Source organism: Sorex fumeus, unplaced genomic scaffold, assembly GCF_029834395.1.
Source record: "Sorex fumeus unplaced genomic scaffold, SorFum_2.1 ptg000054l, whole genome shotgun sequence".
Classification (NCBI taxonomy): Eukaryota; Metazoa; Chordata; class Mammalia; order Eulipotyphla; family Soricidae; genus Sorex; species Sorex fumeus.
The window spans coordinates 28,695,415-28,718,859 of record NW_026606111.1 but is presented as its reverse complement, the minus strand read 5'-3'; the positions used below and the strand labels follow the sequence as shown (position 1 = coordinate 28,718,859).

The following is a 23,445-nucleotide window of genomic DNA, read 5'->3' as shown; positions in this document are numbered from 1 at the left end:
ATGGGGATATGTGTCATTTGTTTAAGGCTTAGCTTTTTGTCATTAAACCTGTCTTTATCATAAGGGTGATTAGATTTTTTTTTCTTTTTGGGTCACACCTGGCGATGCACAGGGATTATTCCTGGCTCTGCACTCAGGAATTACTCCTGGCGGTGCTCAGAGGACCATATGGGATGCTGGGTATTGAACCCGGGTCGGCTGCGTGCAAGGCAAATGCCCTACCCACTGTGCTATCACTCCAGCCCCGGGTGATTAGATTTATATTTGCTTTATTTTCTTGGTTTTTTTTTTTCCTGTGCTTTTATGTAATTTTCTTTAGGATTTTAAAGCGCATTATGCCTTCACTGCTCTTGCATGAAACACCTTTGTACAGATGCTCTTCACTAGCAGCATCCCAGCCCTAGGCCTGCATTCTTAGACTTCTGCTAGCAAAAATGCTACTTGAAAAAAGCATTACTTTTTAAATTTTTTCAATGTTTGGGTCATATTCAATGGTGCTTGGGTCTCAGTGCTAAGGGGACTGCTTCCAGTGGTACTCACGGGACCATGCTGTGCTGGGGATTGAATCCAGGGCCCCTACATGCCAAAGAATGTACTCTGGGCCAGAGAAATAGATCTAAACACTGGACTCATGCTTTGCATGTTGTAGCCTTAGGTTATTTTTATTTTTTAATTTTTAATCAATGTGAGATACAGTTATAGACTTATAAACTTTTGTGATTACGTTTTAGTCGTACAATGATCGAGTACCCATCCCTCCACCAGTGCCCATTCTCCACCACCAATGTTCCCAGTATCCCTCCCACCACCCCCACCCCAGTAGCTTTAGGTTTGATCCCCATTAACACTTGGTACTCCAAGAACCAGTGGAAGTTATTTCCCGTCAACTGAGATTGGAGTCTGTCTCCTTCCCCGAGCACCTTCAGGTCTGGCAGCAAGAACAAAAATAAAACCATTCAAAAACATCTTTTGAAAAGATAGGAAAGTCCTATTTTTGTGATATCACAAGCTGTTTACTATTTATCTTGTAAGAACAAGGTAAGTTCTGTAAATTTGATTCTTATGGGATGGTGCCCAGAAGGCAAGGATCCCTCCTAGTTCAGGGGACCACATGGTGCTGGGGATTGAATGGGGGTCCTCTACAAGTAAGTCAAAGCTTATTCCCTGTACTATCTCTATGAACCCCAATTTAATTCTTTTGTTTGTGTTTTTTTGTTTTGATTTTTGGATCTACACCTGGCAATGCTCTCGAAATTACTCTTGGCGATGCTCAGGGGACCATATGGGATGCTGGGGATTGAACCCAGGTCTGCTGTATGCAAGGCAAACACGCTACCTGCTGGATTGTCTCTCTGGCCTCACTTGTAACTATTGAGTGCTGACTTTCTTCTTGGTACCATTTTAAGCAATGGAGCTATGAAACCAACAAAAGATTGTCTTTTTGGAGCTTTTTTACTAGTTAGAAAAAAAAAGACTATTAGATTTATAAAAAAAAAAAAAAAGCAAACACATAATGCTTAAGCCCACAGTTCTTTAAATGAAGCCATAGGAACAGACATGTTTTGGATTCAAATGGTTTTGTTGTTGTTGTTGTTGAATTGTAGAATGATAACATGGTGTATGTATTGTCTGTTTCTGTTTTATATGGGGGATACTCCTGCCTGTGCTCAGAACTTACTTCTGACTTTGCTCACAGATCACTCTTGATGGGACTGTGGGAATGTATGTGGTGCCAGAGATTGAACCAGGATTGGTTGTATTCAGGGCAAGCAACTTGAACCTCTATCTCATCTATCTGACTTTTGGTGTGATACAAATATTTTCTTTTCTTTCCTTCTTTCTTTCTTTCTTTCTTAAAATCAATTTTGAAATTGAATCACAGTGAGATACACAGTTACAAAGTTGTTCATGGTTGGGTTTCAGTCATATAATGTTTCAATACCCATTTCTTCACCAGTGTACATTTCCCACCACTAATATCCTCAGTTTCCCTCCTTCCCCCCACTCCCCATACCCTGCCTGACTCTACAGCAGGGGCTTTTCTTCTCTCCCTGTCTCTCTCGCTCGCTCTTGCTTCTCTCTTTTTTTGAGTCTTCTGGTTTGTAGTACACATACTGAAAGGTTATCAGGTATATCTCTTTATCTACTTTCACTACTCAGTCCCATCCAAAATGATCATTTCCATCTATCATTGTCATACTGATTCCTTCTTTGTCCTAACTGCCCTTCGCCCCTAGGCACTTTTGTGGCAAATTTCCAGCCATTGATATATGTTTGTAATATGAGGGTGGGAAGTATGAATACTCAGACACAGCAGCTGGTAGGTAAAACTGTGATAATACTATTTGTACAGATAAAATGTGCACATTTTATGCACATTTTACAGATAAATGAAGACACCAAGAAAATGCTATATTATCAGAGGAGACTGTTTTGAAAAGACACATTCAGAGACCAGAATTATTAAAATGATGTGCAAATTGAGATAAAACTGTCTTCTTCTAGCATGAGAGTGAAGTCAATGACTTTACTGGTCCGGGCAAAATTTACATGTGGATAAGTAAAGATTTCACTATATCACTGTCATCCTGTTGTTCATTGATTTCCTCGAGCAGGCACCAGTAACGTCTCCTTCATCCTAGCCCTGAGATTTTAGAAAGTGCCACATTCGAGGCTCTTTCAGGGTCAGGAGAATGAGACCCATCTTTGTTACTGGTTTTTGGCATATTGAATACCCACGGGGAGTTTGCCAGACTCTGCCGTGTGGGCAGGATACTTTCGGTAGCCTGCCAGGTTCTCCAGAGTAAGGTAAAGGTAAAGGTAAAGGCCCTCCTGTTGTTCATCGATTTGCTCGAGTGGGCCCAGTAACGTCTCCATTGGAGATTTTGTTGTTACTGTGTTTGGCATATCGAATACATCACGGGTGGCTTGCCAGGCTCTGCTGTGTGGGCGAGATAACTCTCAGTAGCTTGCCGGACTCTCTGACAGGGGCGGAGGAATCGAACTCAGGTCGGCCATGTTGGCTGTGTGCAAGGCAAGCGCCCTACCGCTGTGCTATCGCTCCAGCCCAGGTTCTCCAGAGTAAGAACTAGATAATAAGATGTTGTGTGGCCGCATTTGCGGCCGCATGCTTCCGGAGGCTGGGTTTTATAGTCTCTGGGTCTTGGCCATTGATGGGATAACACGATGCTGGGGGCAGTTGGTGGGGGCAAGGCCTACATACTGGAAGATGGGAGATCTGGGTGGAGGAGGCCCAGTCCCGGTCCGGGCAGGCTTGGAGATCTAAACCCCAGGTCCCGCAGAGTAAAGATTTATTCTGCATTTATTATTTTTGGATCTATCACATGCAGAGTTGTAAACTTCCACAGAATCAGAACCAGATTACCTGAAAAAAATCTGCCACTGACAGTGCTCCTCGCACCCTTTGAAACATGTTTATATTTTTTCCCCTACTGGAGTCACTAGAAAACTTTTTTTTTTAACTCCTTAGTATTACTTTGCAGAAAAATAAAGGTACAGAAGGATGGTGATGGTTTGCAGAAGGTAGGGAAGACCCACTGAGAGGAGGATGCTATTGAAAACTGCGCTCAAGTAGACGAGACTTCTTGCTGATTAACTAGAAGCATCCACTAAGCGACCCTCACCCTTGCTTTTCCCTCTCTTCCCAGGGGTCAGAATTTGTTTTCCCTCTTCTTCTCCCTTCCAGCTCTTCTTTTCTGACGTAGATCCAAAGGGACATAGAATCCTGAGACTGGCAGAAAGGTAGAAGGCTCAATAGCAGTAAGCCCAGCTCATCCTCTCTTGCGTCTTTGTGTCGGGAGCGTATGGATGCGAAAAGACCAGGGAGCCATATCTGGGAATGATGCCCCGTGTATTACAGCTGACAGCACGTCCCAGCAGCCTTGTAGGGGAGAAAAAGCTGAGCTACAGAACCAGAGTGAGAGAGTTGAGGAGCCAGGTAATAAATCTTTGAAAGTAATTAAGCAGTCAGCTAGGATGTGTTCTATAAAAGTTGTTGAGATGGAGTTTGTTTTTACATGGTTCCAGCAATACATTCAAAGTACACCTTACTCATTTAAACTTTCTAGCACGGCTCAGCAGTTTATTTCTCGCCCTGTCTGTTTCCCGCACTGCTTTGTGAGCATTGAAGACAAAAACTGCAACTAGTAGAAAAGTACAGGCTTTGGAGTCAGGTACATCTCTTTAAATCTAGAGTTCTTTTTCTAGCTATTAAACTTTGTTCATCACTTTTATTACACTAAACCGTAGATTCTGTGTGTTTCATTGGGTTATAAGGATTAAAAGAGAGTAAAGTGCTTGGGGGCCAGAGTGATAGTAGAGCAGGCAGGGCACTGGCCTTGCTTGCATACAGTTGACCAGGTTTCATGCCCGGCATCCCATATGGTCTCCAAGCACCACAGAAATAACAATTGAGTGCAGAGTCAGGAGTAACCCCTGACCATCGCCAGGTGTGCCCTCTCTGCCTCCCCCTCAAGTAAAAAAAAAAAGTGGTTGTAATTGTCATGCACATAGAAATTATTCAACAGAAATTTTACTTTGAGTAAAATAGACTCCAAGTATTTATTCAGTTGATAAATGCTTATCAGATTCATCCAGTGTATGTCTCTCTCTTATCTGTTTAGTCTGAAGCCTGGCTGAGGATGGCCGGTGGGGCTTGTTTAAAATAGCTTCCATCCTGAGCAGTTTCTCTTAGAGTTCCTAACTATTGGATCCAGCGACTCACTGTTAGGTGCCAGTTCTGCTTTCACCTGCTGGTCTGGTCTACCTGTATTTCCTTCCGAGGCCAGCTTAAAGTTCCTATTTTGAAAAGGTCTAGTTCTTTCCTCTATTTTATAGAATTCTCCACCACACTATTTTTTTTTTTTAATCAGTGGGTAAAAATAAGCTATTTCCTTGTACTCACTATTCTGAAAAAAATTCTAAAAAGAAAATTTCAACTAAAATATTTAGGTATAGATAAATGTAGAGTTTGTTAAAATAACTGTTCTCTTTTTCCTTTTTCTTTGTTTTTGGACCACCACCCTGCAGTGCTCAGCACCTACTGCTGCCACTTAGCATACCATGATGACCAGGAGATATTTCCTGTCTGACTCGAGGGCCCAGAGCTCAAACCTGGACTTTTTTTTACATGCAAAGCATGGATTCTGGCCCTTTGTGCTATCCCCCTTAGTACTGAATGTTCTTTCTTTCTGGTTTTTTTTTTTAATCAAATATTTCTTCTTCTTCTTCTTTTTTTTTTCCTTTTTGGGTCACACCTGGTGATGCACAGGGGTTAGTCCTAGCTCTGCACACAGGAATTACTCCTGGACTCAGGAATTACTCCTGGCAGTGATTGGGGAACCATCTGGGATGCTGGGAATTGAACCCCGGGTCAGCCGCATGCAAGGCAAACGCCCTAACCGCTGTGCTATTGCTCCAGCCCCATATATTAAATATTTCTTGAGCACGTGCTATGCTTGGGTGGTTATAAATAGTATCAGTATATTGTTGTTGCCTGCCAGTAAGCTTTCCTCTAGTGAAAAAGATACACACATACTAACATACATTTATTCAATGTTGTGTTCCTTCTGTTTACCATTTAAAATGATCTTATCCATGGCAGCCAGAGAGGTGGCACAGAAGATAAGGCACTTGCTTTGCATGCAGCTGAATTGATCCCCAGCACCAAATACAATTCCCTAAGAGTAATACTCCACTGTCTGCACTGCTGAGTATGGCTCCAAAGCCCCACTCCCAGCCACTACCCCACTCCCGAATGGAAAAACACCACATCTCATTTACAGGATGGGGGAATAGTTCAGGGGGCTAGAGTATATGCTGGTTGTACATTTGTTTGATCCCAGTATCCCAGTTCCTGGTTCTTCAAATACTACAGGGGTATCAGCCCCCAAGTGTCAGCTGAAGGAGTGGTCTGCGGATCAGAACCAAACCAAACAGTGTCATTTAAAATACCGCACACAGGGGCTGGAACGATAGTACAGCGGGTAGGGTGTTTGCCCTGCACACAGTCGACCCAGGTTCGATTCCCAGCATCCCATATGGTCCCCTGAGCACCGCCAATAGTAATTCCTGAATGCAAAGCCAAGAGTAAGCCCTGTGCATCACTGGGTGTGACCCAAAAATTAGTAAAATAAAATAAAATACCGAGCACCACCAGGAGTAATTCTTGAGTGCATGAGCCAGGAGTAATCCCTGTGCGTTGTGGGGTGTGACCCAAAGAGAGGAAAAAAAAAAATACTCCATGATGTTGACAGAGCTAGTCCCTGAAAAGTGGTGTTTGGGGCAACAGTTTTTCTTTTCGCTTCTCTGGATTGTGCATGTTTTTTCATTTTGAAGCTACAGGAAGTTCCACACCTGCATAGAGGAGTGACCCCTCTCTCCCTCTTGTCTTTAGCTTTTGCGAGAGTTGAAGCATCCGAATGTGATCGCCCTGCAGAAAGTTTTCCTGTCTCACAGCGACAGGAAGGTGTGGCTGCTGTTTGACTATGCAGAACATGACTTGTGGGTAAGTTGAAATATGCTTTTGGGGATATTTTATGTGTAGTTATGGAGAAATGGATGTACTAAGTGCATGACTAATATGTGTGTGACTAATAATGCACAGGAAGCTGGACCAGTTCTAAAACTATAATAAATGTAACTGTTGAATTAGAAGAGTTTGAGCCCTAAACATTAAAAACCTTACTTTAAGGGAGGCTGGTATTTGTAATGTCTGACAGTCAGAAATTTCTCTTCAGAATGTAGTGCGGGGGAGATTTTCAGTTTATGCAGAAATTAGTGGCAGTTTACTAATAGGTGTAGCGGAAACTACTTTCTTTAATTGTATGCTCTGCAGTTCCAATTGAACAAGTTATATGCTTATGAGTGGTTTTTCTGTCATTTGGTCACTAAAGTAACTTCTATCAAATCGAGTACATGTAAAATTTTGCAAATTCAAGGCTGTCTTATCAATATATAAAGAAGCCAAAAATTCTAATTCTAACATATTCCAACCTGCTTCCTTAATTGTGTTATATTGACATATCTATTAACAAAGACTATATATTATTGTAGTTTTCTTTTATTCATTGTTTTTGCTTTTATGTGGAGGGCCACGCCCAGCAAGGCTGCTTCCACCTTGTTGCTCTCTGGGGGAGCTGCTCTCAGTGGTACCCAGGTCTTCCTCCAGTGGGGTTTGGGTCCACAGGATTTTGAACTGAGTGCTTCTGCATTCTCCAGCCCTTTGGGCTATCTCCCCAGACCTAATTCCAACTTTTTAAACTGGGCATTTAGGGGTTGGAGAGATTGTATAGCTGGTAGGGTGCTTGCCTTGCAAGCTGCTGACCCAGTTTTGACCCCTGGCATCCCATATGGTCCTCTGAGCCCCACCAGGAGTGATCCCTGAATGCAGAGCCAGGAGTGAGCTTTGAACACCACTGGGTATGGCCCCCAAAACTAAACAAACAAAAAACTGAAATTGGCCTTTTAAGATTTTTATGTGAGGAGTTGATTGAATTTAAAAAAAAAAATTGCAATCTTGACCGTAAGTTTAAATGTTGGACAATTAAATTGGAATTCAGTTTTATGTAGTTCATCCTCGATGTAAATAATAAACGTATCGAGGAATAACTTTAACCAGCTTCTAGGTCTAGAAGGAACTTTCAGGAAATAAATCAGTTATGTCAAGAGCCTGCAGTGTTTTTTTCTCTTTTTTATTTTATTTTTTATAGATATTTGGTACTCAGTCTGGCATGTTTTACACAGAGGTGGTGGAAGTAGAGGTAGTTGTGAAGGGTGGGCAAGTGGTGTGTCTTCCCTTACTTTACATTGTTTTTATAACCCACAAATTTAAATATGGTGGTTCAGTTGTATTTCAAGAAGACCAAATACCTCATTGTTTATCTTACATGCTTCTAATGACTTCATACTTAATATTAACTACTAGGAATATATCCTAATTTGTTTTGTGCTAAAATAAAGTTAAAACTAATTATAAATTCAAGTATACACAGTCTGTGATTTCCCCCAAATGTACAAGTGCTGACTTTTATATTAATATTTAAAATTTTTTTAAAAAATCTTTTATTCTGTCAGAATACAATTAGAGCTATGTTTCAGCAGCCTTTCAAGTAACACTTTCACCTCTTTTGGTCTTATCTATTGAAAATTTTAATAGTTCATTAAATCTAGTCATTATTCACCTATTAACTCTACCATGTTTACCTAACATATGGTTCCATTTTGGTTAACATTATTATTCAGATCATATTTATTTGTCATTATTGACCTTTAATAAGCAATTTTAAGATGCAGAAAATGTATTGCTTCCTTAATTGTTGTATATTGACATATCTATTAACAAAGACTATATATTATTATAGTTTTCTTTTTAACTTTTAGCATATTATTAAGTTTCACCGTGCATCAAAAGCAAATAAAAAGCCAATGCAGTTGCCAAGATCCATGGTTAAATCATTACTTTACCAGATTCTTGATGGTATTCATTACCTCCATGCAAATTGGGTGCTTCACAGAGATCTGGTAAGTTTGTTCTTCTGAATTGGTCAGTATCTTTTCTTTCCCTCTCATTAAAATTACTTTTCTTTCCCAATCTTTAAAAATGGCTCTTGGTACAATTTTAATAAACATTCATTGTAGGAAATTTTGAAAATATGCATGTGGAAATAAAAAATCATCCGTAAACTTACAATAAAAAAGTTACAGTTATTGACATTTGGTGTACATTCTTCCATCATATTTTTGCATAGCTATAAAATGTCAGTGTGGGTTTCAGCAATGATTGGTACAATCTGAATGAAATAGTTATATGTATTATTGCTCATTACTTTAAAAAAATGCTTGATTATAGAAGACCGAGATTTTTTCTTAAGTAAAAAACCAAAAATATTACACACAGTAAATACAATGCTGTTACCAGTATTAACAATAAGTCTTATATGTGGAATATACTTATTTAGCAAATTATCTGCAATTTGAATATTTTTCAATACATGTACTGAAAACATTTATTCATTTTCAAATTATATGCTATTCATCTTCCCTTTGTGTAGGTGAAATTTTGCAAAAGAAAATACGGGTACTGAATAGTTGTAATAATTATAAATCTATAATTGAAAGTTTCATTTTGCACCAAATTAATCCCTCTCGTTAATTTATCAGTCAGGTTTCAGTCATCTGATTTGAGAATTTCATGCTGTGCCTTTGAAAATGGGGCTAAATTACAGTAACCACAAAGGGTATTTACAAAAGTATTTGACCTCATAATTTAAAGCTGTAAACTCTTCAAAGATGTCCACTCATCCTTATTACTGTTAATCACAAATCAGCACATTAAAATTGATTCTTGGGTTATGTGAGGTTGTTATAGATTGAAATGTCTATTATAAATAATTTTAGTTTTTAATTTATTATAAACTCTGGAAATTCTGTGAATTTTATTTTTGGAGTCATAAAATATTTTTATTAAGGATTAACTAATTCAACTGTTCTTTTTCCCCCAAATTATGTATTTTTGACCTAAATGACATAAATTCACACATTTTATCTGTGATGTCATCAGGTGACTGTTCATTAGTGTACTCAAACTCAGTATGACCAGCACTTTGTTTTCTCCCATCTAAAGTTGTTGCTGCTTTAGTGTCTTTTATTCTGGTTGATTTGTACCACCCTCCTACTCGCCTCAAAAGTTATTTTACCCCCGCAAGACCCTTCTCTGCATTCCATATCCAGAACATATTAATCTTTTCAGCTTTACCTTTAAAATATCTATCTGGAGTCAACAGGCTGAGCGCACACTTTGCATACAGGAATCTCAGGTTTGATCGCTGGCATTCGTATGCTTCCTCAAGCACTGCTCAGGAGTGACACTTAAGCATCGAACGTGGCCCAGACACTAAAACTAATAAGAATAAGTTTATATATTTCATGGTTTTCTTCATTAATTTATATTCCTAGAGCCTCATTCCTAGTTCCAGCTGTATTCTCTCTTTCTTCTCTTGCTCTCTGTTATATAGTACCAGCCTCTTGTCTCCTTTTCCACAATCTTTTTCGTTTCAGTCTACTTCAGGCTTTCAGAATATTACTCAGCTCCTGCTCAAGGCTTTGAAAAAATTCCTCCAACAAAAGATGAAATTGAAGCTTATAGATTGCAGGTCTAGTTCCTTATTTGGCTTTTCAAGTCTTTTCAGACATACTTCCAATGGCTTTTAACTTTTTTCTCTAGCTTTATTATCTTTCACTTTATTTTTAACTTTGTTTGCTGATGCTTCCCAAGATGTCCTGCCTCATATGCCTTTATTTCTTCCTTCCTAAAACTCCTGTTTCACTTACTCATGCTCACCTGTCTCTGAGGAATTGTACAAACATTAACACTTTCTGTTATACTCATCTCTACTTGGAAATGATTTCTCTGTTTGTGGCTGTACTTAATTTTATTTCTTTTATGACACATATCAATACTCTCTTCATGTAGATGTCTTAAAGCATTTTGGAACCCATAAGCTTTTGAGAGAGCAGAATCTGTGATTTGTTTTTATATGCTACTGTAATTCAGCAGTTGGTACTAAGTACGTATGTTTTCAGTGAATGTATATTGGTTAGAATATTGATTATCATTTCTTTTTATGGTAAAACCTAGAGGGATGGAGAAGTATAAATATTACTGCATCTAGGAGTATAGTTGAAGAAAGAAATTGGGCATATATGCAAGTAATTATAAGATAAATAAGAGCCAATGAGATTGTGTCTGTGTAAAGGGTATAGCTGTTCAAAAGAGATTCTGGGGAAATGAAATAAGGGAAAGATTTAGAAAAGTACTTTTTTTTTGCTTTTTGGGTCTCACCCTGTGATTCACAGGGGTTACTCCTGACTCTACACTCAGGAGTTACTCCTGGCGGTGCTCAGGGGACCATATGGGATGCTGGAAATCGAACCTGGGTCAGCCGCGTGCAGGGCAAATGCCCTACCTTTTGTGCTACCTCTCCAGCCCCCTAGAAAAGTACTTTTTGAGTACTTCCCTTCTTTCCTTTTCCTCCTTCCCTCCCTCCCTCCCTCCCTTCCATCCTTCCTTCCCTCCCTCCTTCCCTCCCTCCCTCCCTCCCTCCCTCCTTTTGGCATTATGGTTTGCACTACAGATACTGAAAGATTGTTATTATTATTATTTTTATTTTACTTTTAACTTTCTTTCCACCCTCAGTTGTTGTCCAGAGATCGTTTCCAACTAACCTTGCTGTAGTGATCCCTTCTCTGCAGTCCCCACCCACCAGTGTGGCAAGCTTCCATTGAGTTGAACTTTCAAGACTGAATAGACTTTAAAGATTTGAGGCATGAGGGTAAACCTAAGGGTGTGTTGTATATAAAACTTTTAAGGTAGGAAAGCCTTGCATTATCCCAGAAAGGGTATGTAGTTCTGTCTGACTCAAAGACGGACAGTATGCTATGAGGTAAGACCAAAAGACCACGAGTTGGAGTCTGAAGGAGGAGGCCCTAAATATCAAGGTGGGTGTGGCTGCTCATAATACAGTGGTTTCAGGCATCGAGTATTCCGACACCAATCTCATCATCAGTGTGACCTTCTTTCCACCAGTGTCCCCAGTTTCCCGCCCAGCCCCCAAACCAGCATAAGCAAATTTGCTTCGTATTGCTTCTTACAACAAAACGGCAAATGAAATTATCAGAAAATAGAAAAATTCAGTTTCTGGTATTGTTATAGCTCACAAGATTTTACTAAAATTATTATCTAAGGATGTTTACTTTTAAGTACTAAAATAGTAAATAAGAGCTGGAGCGATCATACAGCAGGGATGGCTGACCTGGATTTGATCTCAGGCACTCCGTAGAGTCCCCCAGCACTGCGAGAGTGACCCCTAAGACAGAATCAGGAGTGAACCCTGAGCATCTCTGGGTGTTGTCCCCAAAATGAAAATAAGCCAGTGCTTTGGACTTTGTGCACAGAACCATTGCATCATCAGAGTCTTTAGGGTTCCTTTTTTTTATTGACTTCATATTTGAAGCAGTATTTTTTATTAATATTGTTCAGATCCTAGAATTTATGGTAAACTAGAGAATATAAATAAAGTCATCAGAAAGATTACTTATATTGAGGAATCGCTTTACCAGGAAAGAAGAAAAGGAACTAAATATATTTATCTTGGCTGAGACAGTCGAGTAGAGACATAACTCTATAAATATTTGGAACTTGTAAACAACACCACGGGAGAAAAGACGTATTTTAATTTTATAGCAGGATATGGCTAAGAGTAAGAAAATGAAATATAGGATGACTCATTTTTATGGGATTACTATTCTGGTAGATTGGAAGAATTCCAAGATACAGTTTATCTCCTTTTCAAAACTATGGGTTTCTTGAGAGCAAGGATTATGTTTCAGTAATTTTTCTATTCCTGGTGTTGGCATATTGTTTGTGATCATAAGTTACTTAAATTGAATTTCACAAAGCATCTGGGAATTACACATTATTCTTTAGTAAAGGTAGAAAAATGCTTGCTAAAGAATAGTATTGTTAAATGGATTTATGTTCTGAGTCACAGAACTTTGCTACTGAATCCATAGCATAAATTGAACTCTAGGTGAAACTGTCTCTTTTTCTTTTTTGTATCTCAGTACCTAGCACATGATAAATACAAGTCTTTATCTAAAGAAGGATTTGAATAAGTTCCTTAGGGTCCCAGACCCAATCGTTTTTTTTTTAATTTTATAAGTTTCATTCAAATTCTAATAAATTCTAATGATAATTAGATAACAGGTGAATTAGTGGTCTTTGAGAGGTTCAGATGACTATATAGTGTGCAATATGATACATGAAATTTTGTCAAATCCACTGAGAGAAAGAAATTGTAGCTAGCAGTCTTTTGGGTTATGTTATTAGCTAATAACTAAAAATTTTGAATTGTCAAAAAGTCACTTCTGTCACAGAACTACAGACATTTTATGAGTTTATTAGTAAAAAAATAACAGTAATAAATATTACTAATAAAATGAGATGGAAAGAAAGGAAAAAATAAAAGATATTCTAGCTATAAAGAAATATATATATAATATGTATATAATATATATGGGTGCTTGTTACACTAAAATGACAGAAGAATATAGTTTGAGGTGGTTCATTTTTTATTTTCAGTGACACCTTGTTCAGCTCTCTGGTCACTCTGATAGGTGCGGTCATCTCAGGTCTTGACTGGGAAGAATCTGCTTCTTCCCTCCTGGTGGGTACATGCCTTCATATTCCTTTGCCGCATGGTCTCTCTAGAGAGCATCTAATGCCAGGGCGGTCTTCTTCAGCAGAGCAAGTAAACAAGGGTCCACAAAAGTGGGTGTTAGAAAGTCACAGTCTTTTTTTGAGTGGGGGGTTACTCCTGGCTCTACACTCAGGAATTACTCCTAACAGTGCTCAGGAAACCATATGGGATGCTGAAAATTGAACCCGGGTTGGTCGCGTGCAAGGCAAACACCCTACCCACTGTGCTATTGCTCCAGCCCCAGAAAGTCACAGTCTCAACAATGAGATACCATCACACACCGGTGAGAATGTCATATATCAAAAATAGCAGGAACAATCCGGGTTGGCAGGGATGTGGTGAAAAAGGAACTCTCATCCACTGCTGGTGGGAATGTCATCTGGTACAACCCTGTGGAAAAGAGTATGGAGAGTTCTCAATAAATTTAGAATTGAACTGGCATATGATCTAACAATTCCACTTCAGGGCATAAAAACATTCTCTCAAAAGGAAATTCGCTGCATTATTCATTGCTGCTTTCAGGACAATAGTTAAGATATAGAATCAACTTGGGCATTCAATGACAGATGAATGGATTATGAAGATGTTATATATATATATATATATATATATATATATATATATATATCAATCATTGTGGAATACTATGCAGCTGCAAGGAATGATAAAATCATGCAATTTGCTGCAGCCTGGTTGGAACTAGAAGTTATATTGAGTGAAATGAATCAGAAGAAGAAACAAACACAGGATGATCTCACTTATCTGTGGAATATAGAATACTGGGTGAGGAAATATATTGCAAAAAAGAGATACTTAAGTCATCCTTGCCCCCAGTGTTTAGAGAGGAGACAGACAGAGAAGGAAGGAAATCAAGGGGGGAAGAAGAGAACAAGAAGTAATGGGCTAATGGGCATCAGGGCTTCAGTTACGCCAGTGTTATTATGAATGAGGGGTATAGCCATATACCCAACACACAGATTCAACAGAACTGAAAACATGAGCTCTAAGTTCAGCAAAACTGAGAACATAAGATTCAGTGGCAACCACTGAAACTTTGTAATGTGCCTGTCACATTGACAGGCAGGGGTGGAGAGTAGGGGTTGGGATGGGGAGGGACTCTGGGAACACTGGTGGAAGGAAGCTGACACAGTGGGAGGGATTGGTGTTGAATTATTGTATGCCTAAAACTCAACTATCAGAAACTTTGTAAATCATGGCTCTTTAATAAAACTTTAAAATGGGGAAAAAAAGTCGTCCGTAAGTTAATCACGGGAGTAATGTCCCAGCTTTTTTGGTGGCAGTCTGCTTTACTCAGTTTGGCTCACGATAAAGAAAAGGCTCTGCACAGAGTATATGCAGCGTGGGCAGGCGTAGAAACCATGTCCAAAGCTGCCTGCCATCATCTAAGCTTGTAAATATTTAGCTGCTGTTATTGACCTTTTTATATGACAGAAAGACAAGAAAGAAAATGCAACAAGTTCCTTCCTTCCATAAATATTTTCTCCATGCATAAAAGTTGTACGTTCGATAAAGGTTCGGAGGTAGTATTTTCTAGTTTTAGAGGACTAACAAATTATTATAAGGGATCATTTATCCCTTTTGTGAACATTATCCCTTTTGCAAACATTCTCCAATGAGTTATGACCAGGATTCAGTATATACTCCTCTGTTCTCGCCTCCTCCTCTCCTCTCTCTTCCACTTCATAACTGCTCTGCTCTTGAATCATAAGTTTAATCTACATAAATCTAGAGAGAATCAGACTTTATCACTGTGAACATAAGAGGCGTGTTCAAATTTGAGAATCAGGATTTATCACTTTGAACATGCGTGTCTTGGCATCCTTTTTATAGGGAGTACACTCGTGGTTCCTGGGAGAGAGGAGAGCAGTATAGGGTCATCTTGCCCTCTGCTCTGCTCAGTGGCAGGGCAGCAGCACTGCGGGCCAGATGGATTCATGCCTGGGCCCAGCCACCATGGCTACACGTGGAGGTGCCATGGGCCATGCAGTTTGGCACCTCACACACGTGCTCGGCATATGCTCTACCCCTTGAACCACATCCCTGACTCCTAGAGATTCCTGTCTTATCATGCGGTCTGCGACTTACATATTATCACTGGGATTATATTTGTTTCTGATTTGTATTTTTCACTTGCAAAAACCAAAGGCAGAAGTGCAAAGCGAAATTTAAGTAACGGCAAAAACGTTGTCTTATCGGTTGGTAATACTGCTGAGTTGTAAAGGCTTACTGACAAGCTGTAAAAGGATACCATGAGGAAGCATGAATACAGTCATTTAGCTAATGAGAGCATTTGAAGACACTAGAAATATCATTGTATGAAAATTCAGGATCTGAATGTCAAAAATGGCCCTTTGTTTCTCAGCTGGTACTGAAAGTGCTGTATTGTTGATCCTTGTGAAAGTGTGATTGAAATTATTGCTTCATTGGAGAATTGTCTTGAAATCTCTGTGTGCAGTAAAACTTCTCTTCATACCTTGTCTGATGAGGAGGTATATAAGGAGTCTTTAACTTATCTATGCATACTAAGTCTGATAAGGCAAATGTGTTATACCTCAAAGAAACCCTTGAAGTCTTACTGTAGTCAACGTGCCTAAAATGGCTAAAAATGCACTTTGTAAGCATTTTGATACTCCTTCAGAGGCCTACCCCTGCTTTTATTTCTGTGATAAGGGAGTTTGAAGATAACTATATAGTAAATCTCATTTCTAAAGAGAGCTAAAATTTGATCTTTCAGTTTCAGTTTACACATTTGTGAAATGAGGATATGGTTATTTACTCCTCTAAACTTCAGAATTCCTCCGAAATTTTTCTTCTGTCCATCTGTTCTGGATCCCATCAAAAACCCAGCGATGCCCACCTTTTAACCTCTTCCTCAGAATTTCTTTGTTTTTAATATTTTAAAAATATTTCTACGATTAGCAGTGCTGAGCAGGTCTCACACAATCTCTTTCCTCCGTTGTGCCTGGCAGAGCCACTCATGTCTGTAGGCTGATGGCCTCTGTGAGAGGAGTAAGGCCATTTGTGTGCAGTGACTCCTCCTTGTGTGCAGTGTCTTGCCTTCTTACATAAGACTGTGACAGTCTCCCGTGCTCTGGACCCTGGCATTGAGACCTTACAGATAGAAGATATTCTAGATAAGGCCTCTGACTTTTCATCATGGTAGTTTTTGTGTCACCAGTACCCATAACTGGAGCTCTCGGCAGGGTCCTGTTCACATAGAATTTTGAGTTCAAGCATAACACACTACCCTTGGCAGGTGATACACACTAGAAGAAGAGTTCCAATATGATCGACTTCAAAGGGGAACTCCTTTGCTTTAGAGAGGCCTATGCGCCTCTGAGGTGCATCTCTGGCCCCCAGTTCTTGATGATCTCGGACTTTTACATAAAGTTTTCATCCTTTTACTGACAAAAAAACTTGTATCTAGAAATCTATTTGCCAAACTTAATTCAGCATCACCAGGAGGCAATAGTGATGATAAATTCCTCAGTGGTGATAGCAGGGGTTAGGAATCAGAGTCTATAGACAGGAAGTCCCCACCCCCAAGTACTTTGAGTCTTACATTTAAAATTGACAGGTCAACTAATTTTATTGAGGTGGGGTTTTTATAATATAGATGTTTGGACAGGTGTATACTCACCACCAGACAAGGCATTCTGTTTGATGATTCACTGGCCCTTTCAGGTGGTAAATATCTTCATCAAGGGATCTTGCATCTCAGACTATTGATTCAGTTCACTAAGAGAATACATGAGATGGTTATTTTGAATAATTATAGTTTTAAACCAAGTATACATCTAGGTAGACGTCTTCTAGAATTGAGGACCATATTGTATATTTTTTAAATAGCTTTTGTTAGGTTTTGGTTTTAGAGCCACACCCTGTGATGTTCAGGGCTTACTCTTGGCTCTGTACTCTGAAGTTTCTCCCTGTGGTGCTTGGGGAACCATATGGGATGCTGGGGATCAAATCCAGTTTGACCGTATGCAAGGCGAATGCCCTATCCGCTATACTGTCTCTCTGGCCCTTAAAATATGCATTTGTTTTCCTATCCCTGGTTTGGATTGCTCCTCTGAGAGACTTGGGATTTCATCCAGGGTTTGCCATTGTTTATGGTTTATTTCACTGTTTCTGACAGTCTTGGCTGTGGCTGTAGACCTTTCACCTCTCTTTATGGGTAAATCAAGAGGTCTCCATTTGATAAGTTCTTCCTTGAGTATCTTCAGTTTCTCATGATTTATTTGACTTACTATTTGACTTGAATGTGAATGTCACAAATGTAAATAGAAAACTATTTTCTGCTAGTGCTGTTTCTCTGAGAATGAATTGTATCAACTAATGAACAACATAGACTCTGAACATCTTTGTTGCAGTATCCCTGGCATTGCTCTCGATGTGGAATATATCTTAATTATACTTAGTGACCTTGAAGTTACTTAGGTAAATAGCCTTCTAGATAAACATGTTAGTCTGGCATTAAGCATTTTTTATAATGGCTTCTTTTTTTTAATTGGCTCTTAGAGAAAGGAAAACCTTATCTCTGCTGCTCAGGCCTGTAACCACCCCACAAAGGCCAAGACAAAGAAGTGCATTGTTAACTGTTATGTAGTGCTGGCTTGGCAAACTTTGTTTATTGTGAATACTAAAGTTTCATTAACATAGGTGCCATGTCACAGATGCCTCTGTAAAACACAACAAATCACATGTTTAATATCATAGAATGCTATGGATTCATAGATAACCTGCATCTAGTTGTAACTACATAATTTCTATCTGGAAATTCCTGTTTTTCTATCATAGAGCATTTTTGAAATGTTAGGTTCTCTGAGTACCATAATGTGCTGATTTAACACTCATTATTTCTCAATCTATGATATAAATTTAATATATAAATATATATATATTGAAACCCATTTACAGCTTTTACTAATTGTTGGCTTCTAACTGGATTTTTATAGGGGAAGGTATTGATTTACAGACTTAGAATATTTGTTTTAAAAACATATTTCAACACTGATATTTATCAGACATTGTTTTGGCACTGGGAATATAGGGACAAATAAAATACAGCCCTATCTTTACTGAAGGCATAGTGGCAAAGATACACAAAAACTGATTGTCATAAAATGACAAGTTCTTACACATAAATTATGGTGCCGGAGAGATAAGGGACTAGGACACGTGCCTGACGTACACGGGCCCTGGGTTCAATACTTACCACTTTTGGCCTCCTCAGCATTTCTGGGTGTAGTCCCAGTGTCCCCTCGCTCTGCTTGGGAGAGCCCCTCTCATAACATCCGACAAACAGCAACCAAATTAGGAGGCATATTCTGGGATCAGCTATGGTATAAGGCTGTGAGGACACAGAAGGCTAATACCAAAGTTGTTGGGTTGGGGATTCCCCTGGAGGAGATGAGTGGAAATGCATGCGCTGAAAGGGAGAGATGAATGGGAAAGCAGTCCTCTGTGGAAAGGGAGAGGAATCTGTAGGCACTGCCAGGCCAGACAGTAAAGATCCCAGTGCTACTAGGGCATAGCTCGAAGTGGTTAAAGAAGAGGCGGGCAAGAAGAAGAGTCCAGATTGGGGTGGATATTGTTTGTCAGATTTAGAGCAGGTATTTTTCCTGTTGTCATTCAGAGGCGAATTAACCAGGTTTTATTTGCCCAAGGTAGACAACTCTGGCAGGAATATAAAGAATTGGCTTGGGGCTGGAGTGATAGCACAGCGGATAGGGCATTTGCCTTGCACACAGCCAACATGGCTGACCTAGGTTCAATTCCCAGCATCTCATATGGTCCCCCGAGCACCACCAGGAGTAATTCCTGAGTGCATGAGCCAGGAGTAACCCCTGAGCGTCACTGGGTGTGATCCAAAAAGAAAAAAAAAAAAGGAACAACTTGTTTCAAGATAAGAGTTTATTCTAATTTGGTTTGATTTTTGTATGTGTGCTTGTTTTTCTTTTTAAGAACCAAAGCCGAACTCTTGTTGCTGAGCCACACTTTTGGCCCTAGTTTGTTAAAACTTTTAAAACTGAGAACTTGGGTTAGAGAAATAATACAATGGGTAAAGTGATTGCCTTGCAGGTTGCTGACCTGGATTCGATTCCTTGTGCTGCATAGGATCCCCTGAATCCCACCAGGTGTAAGTTCTGAGCAAAAACAGGTTTTCTGGCCCAAAAACCAAAAAAGAAAATGTTAATAGTAAAATTGAGGACTTAGTATTTGATACTTGCAATTTTATTCATTTATTTATTTAAACTACAAATAGTAATTTTTGAAAATAATTATTAGTAATTATTAACAAATTGACCTATCAACAGACAGGTGCCTGGATTTCAGTAGATGCCTAAAGTGGTAATGGAAGTATCTTTCTTGCTTTTTAAGAGGTTGCAGTTAAAATGATTTGATTCAAATTTTCAAGTCCTCTCTTATTCAGTAAGGTTATTTTGAAAGGGAACAGTTATGAAAGACTGATGCTTTTAGCAAATGACCATTGTATTTGCTGAGAGAAAAAAGTCACATTTTTTACTCTTAGTTCTTTGCCCTATTTGTTACAAGACAGAATCTTACTTGTTCAAGGTGAACAATGAACAGTGTGAAGAAAGGAACATAAAACTGAGGGTTTTTCTCCTGGGAATGTGCTTCTGTATCAAATGTTAGGAGAGTTGTGTTGTACTGTCTTTAAGAGAAGAGTGGTAGCCATTAATATTAGGCCAGCACTGTTCATTGTTTCAGAAACTAGTCTGGTTAGTATTATTACTGGCTTTGTTCCTGCTACTCAGGATTTTAGACAGTTGTGTTTGTGTTTATTCGTGCTGATAAGAGTCATCTTGTGGATTTTATATTTTTGTTCCAAATGTCCTGGGGTAGGGAGAGCAACGCAGATGTAGTTGGATAATTGTGTGTCTTTCGGCTGGTTCTATTTATGATGTACCAATTAACTGAAGCAGTTTAACCCTGTGAGGGGAAATTGATTCTTAAAAAGGAGAAAGCAGATCTGGAGTTCATGTAAAGCATCATGAATGTAAATTCAAGAATTCACTAAATTCTGCTAAAATGCAGATATTTCAAGAATAGTTTCCGAGTAATCATATTGTTTAATCACATTATTTTCTTTAAAATTCAATTTAATGAAAATGAGTCCTGCAACCTTGATTTGTCTATCCAGTTTTATTGCTGATAACTTAAATGTGAGGCATCCAACTCCTGCCATTTCAACTGTTTCTATGGTAACCAAAGTGTGCAAACCCAGCAGTATCACTTTCTTTCACAGCTGGCATTTTGTGTTCACAGTAAGAAGAGGAGTTTTAGTAAAGCGTGGTCTGTGTTAATTGGGATGTAACTAGGTCAGAACAATTTTGGTATCCTTTATTCTTTTAGGTCTGGGGGGTTGGGGGTGTGGGTCCTTGTGCATGAGCCGTGGTCTTTTTTTTTTTTCTACTTTCCTTCTAAAGCACATAAATTCACTGACATTCATTGCTGTTAAAGTGAGTCTTCTGGAAATTAAGCATGTTATCTGTAAACAGAACTCTGGAATGTGAAGGATCAGGAGTTCTGTACTTGCCTTTAGCCCTACAGGCCCTGGAGTAATTTCCTTTGAGGAAAAGGAAACAGTGGATGTGAAAATGCTTTGAAACGTCAAACACATTTTGATGTTGATTAAATTATTTATTTTGTTGCTATCTTTGTTATTTTGAAACGTGAAATTTCTTGTACTCTTAACATTTATTTTATTGACTTATTCTTGAGGGGACAGCTAGTCCCAGTTCAGGGATGCTCAGTTAAGAATAACTGCTTTGCAATTCTAGATCTTAACTTGGCTATTGTACTCCCCTGTGGAAATAGTTCGAGCTCAGGATTTCTTCTCAAACTACACATAACAGCTCAGAGCCACTCCCCCCTCCCTCCCCCCACTATAAACTAAGTCACAGCCTCAGCCCTCATCTCAAGATTGCATGCAGACTCCTCTTTTAGAGCCATTCATAGACTTTAAGTATGTTGGATTGGAAGTGATCTATAGGAACTTCAAAAATCAGCCAAATTCTCTCTTCTCTGTGTGCATGTCCTCGTTCCATTGTTACCTTTAACCTAAGTCCGTGCAGTTTCTGTGACCGTAGGAACTTCCAGTAAGATTTACAGTGATCTAGTTTATTTGACTGTCGGGAACTTCCAAGCAGTGCTCAGGGGGTACAAGGTCCTCTCCTGCTTCCTTGTTACTCTTAGCCAGCCAGGTCTGCCAGGTCAGTGCTCAGCTTCAGTAGTGCCAGGAGCCTCTGAACTCATCCCGGCATTGCTTACGCAGCCAAGTGGTGTGTGCCAGGCATCAAACTCAAGACCTCATTATGCGAGGCATGAACTTCAGCCCTTTCAGTTATCACCCTACTTTTTATTTTCATTCCTGATATGAAAAAAATTGCTGTTCTATCTCAGGCTATGTCTTACATCTTTTATTTAAATGTTACGTAGATGGTTTTTTTAATGGATTTTAACAATTAAACATCGCATCCTAGAATCTCATTTTAAAAGTGTACTCTAGGGGAGGGAGAGATAGTACAGGTAGGGTTTGCCTTGCATGCATCTGACTCAGGTTTGATCCCAGGCACCACATACGGTTCACCGAGCCCTACCAAGCTCAGAGCCAGGAGTAAGCCCTGAACACAGAGAGGTGTGGCCCCCAAATTAAAAATAAATGCAAAGCATACTTTTAATATGTCTTTTATCTTTTTATTTCTGTGGAACTTACTTTAGCTTTTGTAAATGCTTTTTTTTTTTTAAATCTGAAATTACCAATGGCCTTCTCATTGTCCAGTTTGCCTTTTGTCAGCCCTCATTTGTATTGCATTTGAAGGCAACTTCTTTCTTCTCAAACTATCTTGACTTCTAGAACCCTTTGCTGTTTGTGTTTCCGTACCTTTGATAGTCCCTTCCAGGTTCTTTCCTTATTTCTTTTCCCCATTAATTCTTTCAACATTACTTATTTTGTGTTATATTTTTAATACATTAATTATAATCTGTTAAAAATTCAACCAAGTTAATTTAACAGATCTAATTGGCTTTATTAAATGATTCATGAATCTTGAATTGGGCAGCATTTCATATGGAGCAAGCAGAAAAGAGTTTGAAAAGAAAAGCTATTCAAAATAGAAGATTTTTATAGGTTGAAAGAATAAGGCTGTGGTCAATTAAGAGAGAGTTATTTCAGACTTAGGTAACCTCTCTGAAGAATGGATAAAGGTTTTGTGAGAGGTTAATCATCTTTCAGGGAATGGCTGGCACAGTTGACCTCATTGGAGCTAACCATAAAACTCTTCATTGATCAGTTGATGATACTTATTCTTTGGGAAGGTTGAAAACTACGTTAGATAGGAAGGCTTGTAGACAAAGCACAGATTCCTCCAGTTGGGGCCCATTGTTTTCTTTTTAACAAAACAATATCATAATATACACAGACATTATAGATATGTGTGACATAGTAGGAAATGACAGTCTCCATAAACCCTGTTGTCAGGGATTGGGCAGAATCCCAAATCTGTCTGCTGTTCTGTCTCAATTGCTCAGTAATCTATCTTTCTTTCTTTCTTTCTCTCTCTCTCTCTCTCTCTCTCTCTCTCTCTCTCTCTCTTTCTCCTCCTCCTCCCTCTCCCCTCTCCTTCCCCCATAAGAAAAGATAATGTAACAAAGTGATGCTAATTCTAGTCCTGTAACACCTGAAATCTCTCGAAGTTCATTCTTTATTCTGGTTCTTGACTGACAACTGCATTGGTCCCCACTTGTCTTTCTCCCAACTGTTTTTCATAACTCTTAGTCTCTTAGCTCTCCTGTTGACTTCAGCCTCCTTGACCGCTCTGCTCTTTCTGCAGTTAGTCAGCTAACTGGCTGACTTGGTTTTTCCCAACTGCCCACAGCACCAAGATCACACCCTCACCAACTCTCAGAGCACAGTGTTTGAGAACCTGTCAAATTCTAGTACTCAGAGGACTGTACCAATAGCAGAATGTTGAAAAAGGCAAGCAAGTGCTCCCATGGGCCTCGCTTTCTCTCCCCAGTATTTCCTCTGTATTTCCCATAGTTCTCTCTAGTCTTGTCCAACATTCACTTGGCAAACTCTTGCCTCGGGTATTTTGACCTGCTCTTTCTTCCCTTTACC

General features: G+C 39.2%; 1 protein-coding gene across 2 annotated transcripts in view; it reads left to right on the top strand.

Annotated features, from left to right (window-relative positions):
• Positions 1 to 23,445, top strand: part of CDK19 (cyclin dependent kinase 19) — a 181,906-nt gene that overhangs the window by 116,009 nt on the left and 42,452 nt on the right. For both annotated transcript variants that reach the window (XM_056125305.1, XM_056125306.1), the window contains 2 exons: positions 6,416 to 6,526; positions 8,401 to 8,541. In XM_056125305.1, the coding sequence (XP_055981280.1) occupies positions 6,416 to 6,526; positions 8,401 to 8,541 (252 nt within the window). The remainder of the gene's footprint in view (positions 1 to 6,415; positions 6,527 to 8,400; positions 8,542 to 23,445) is intronic.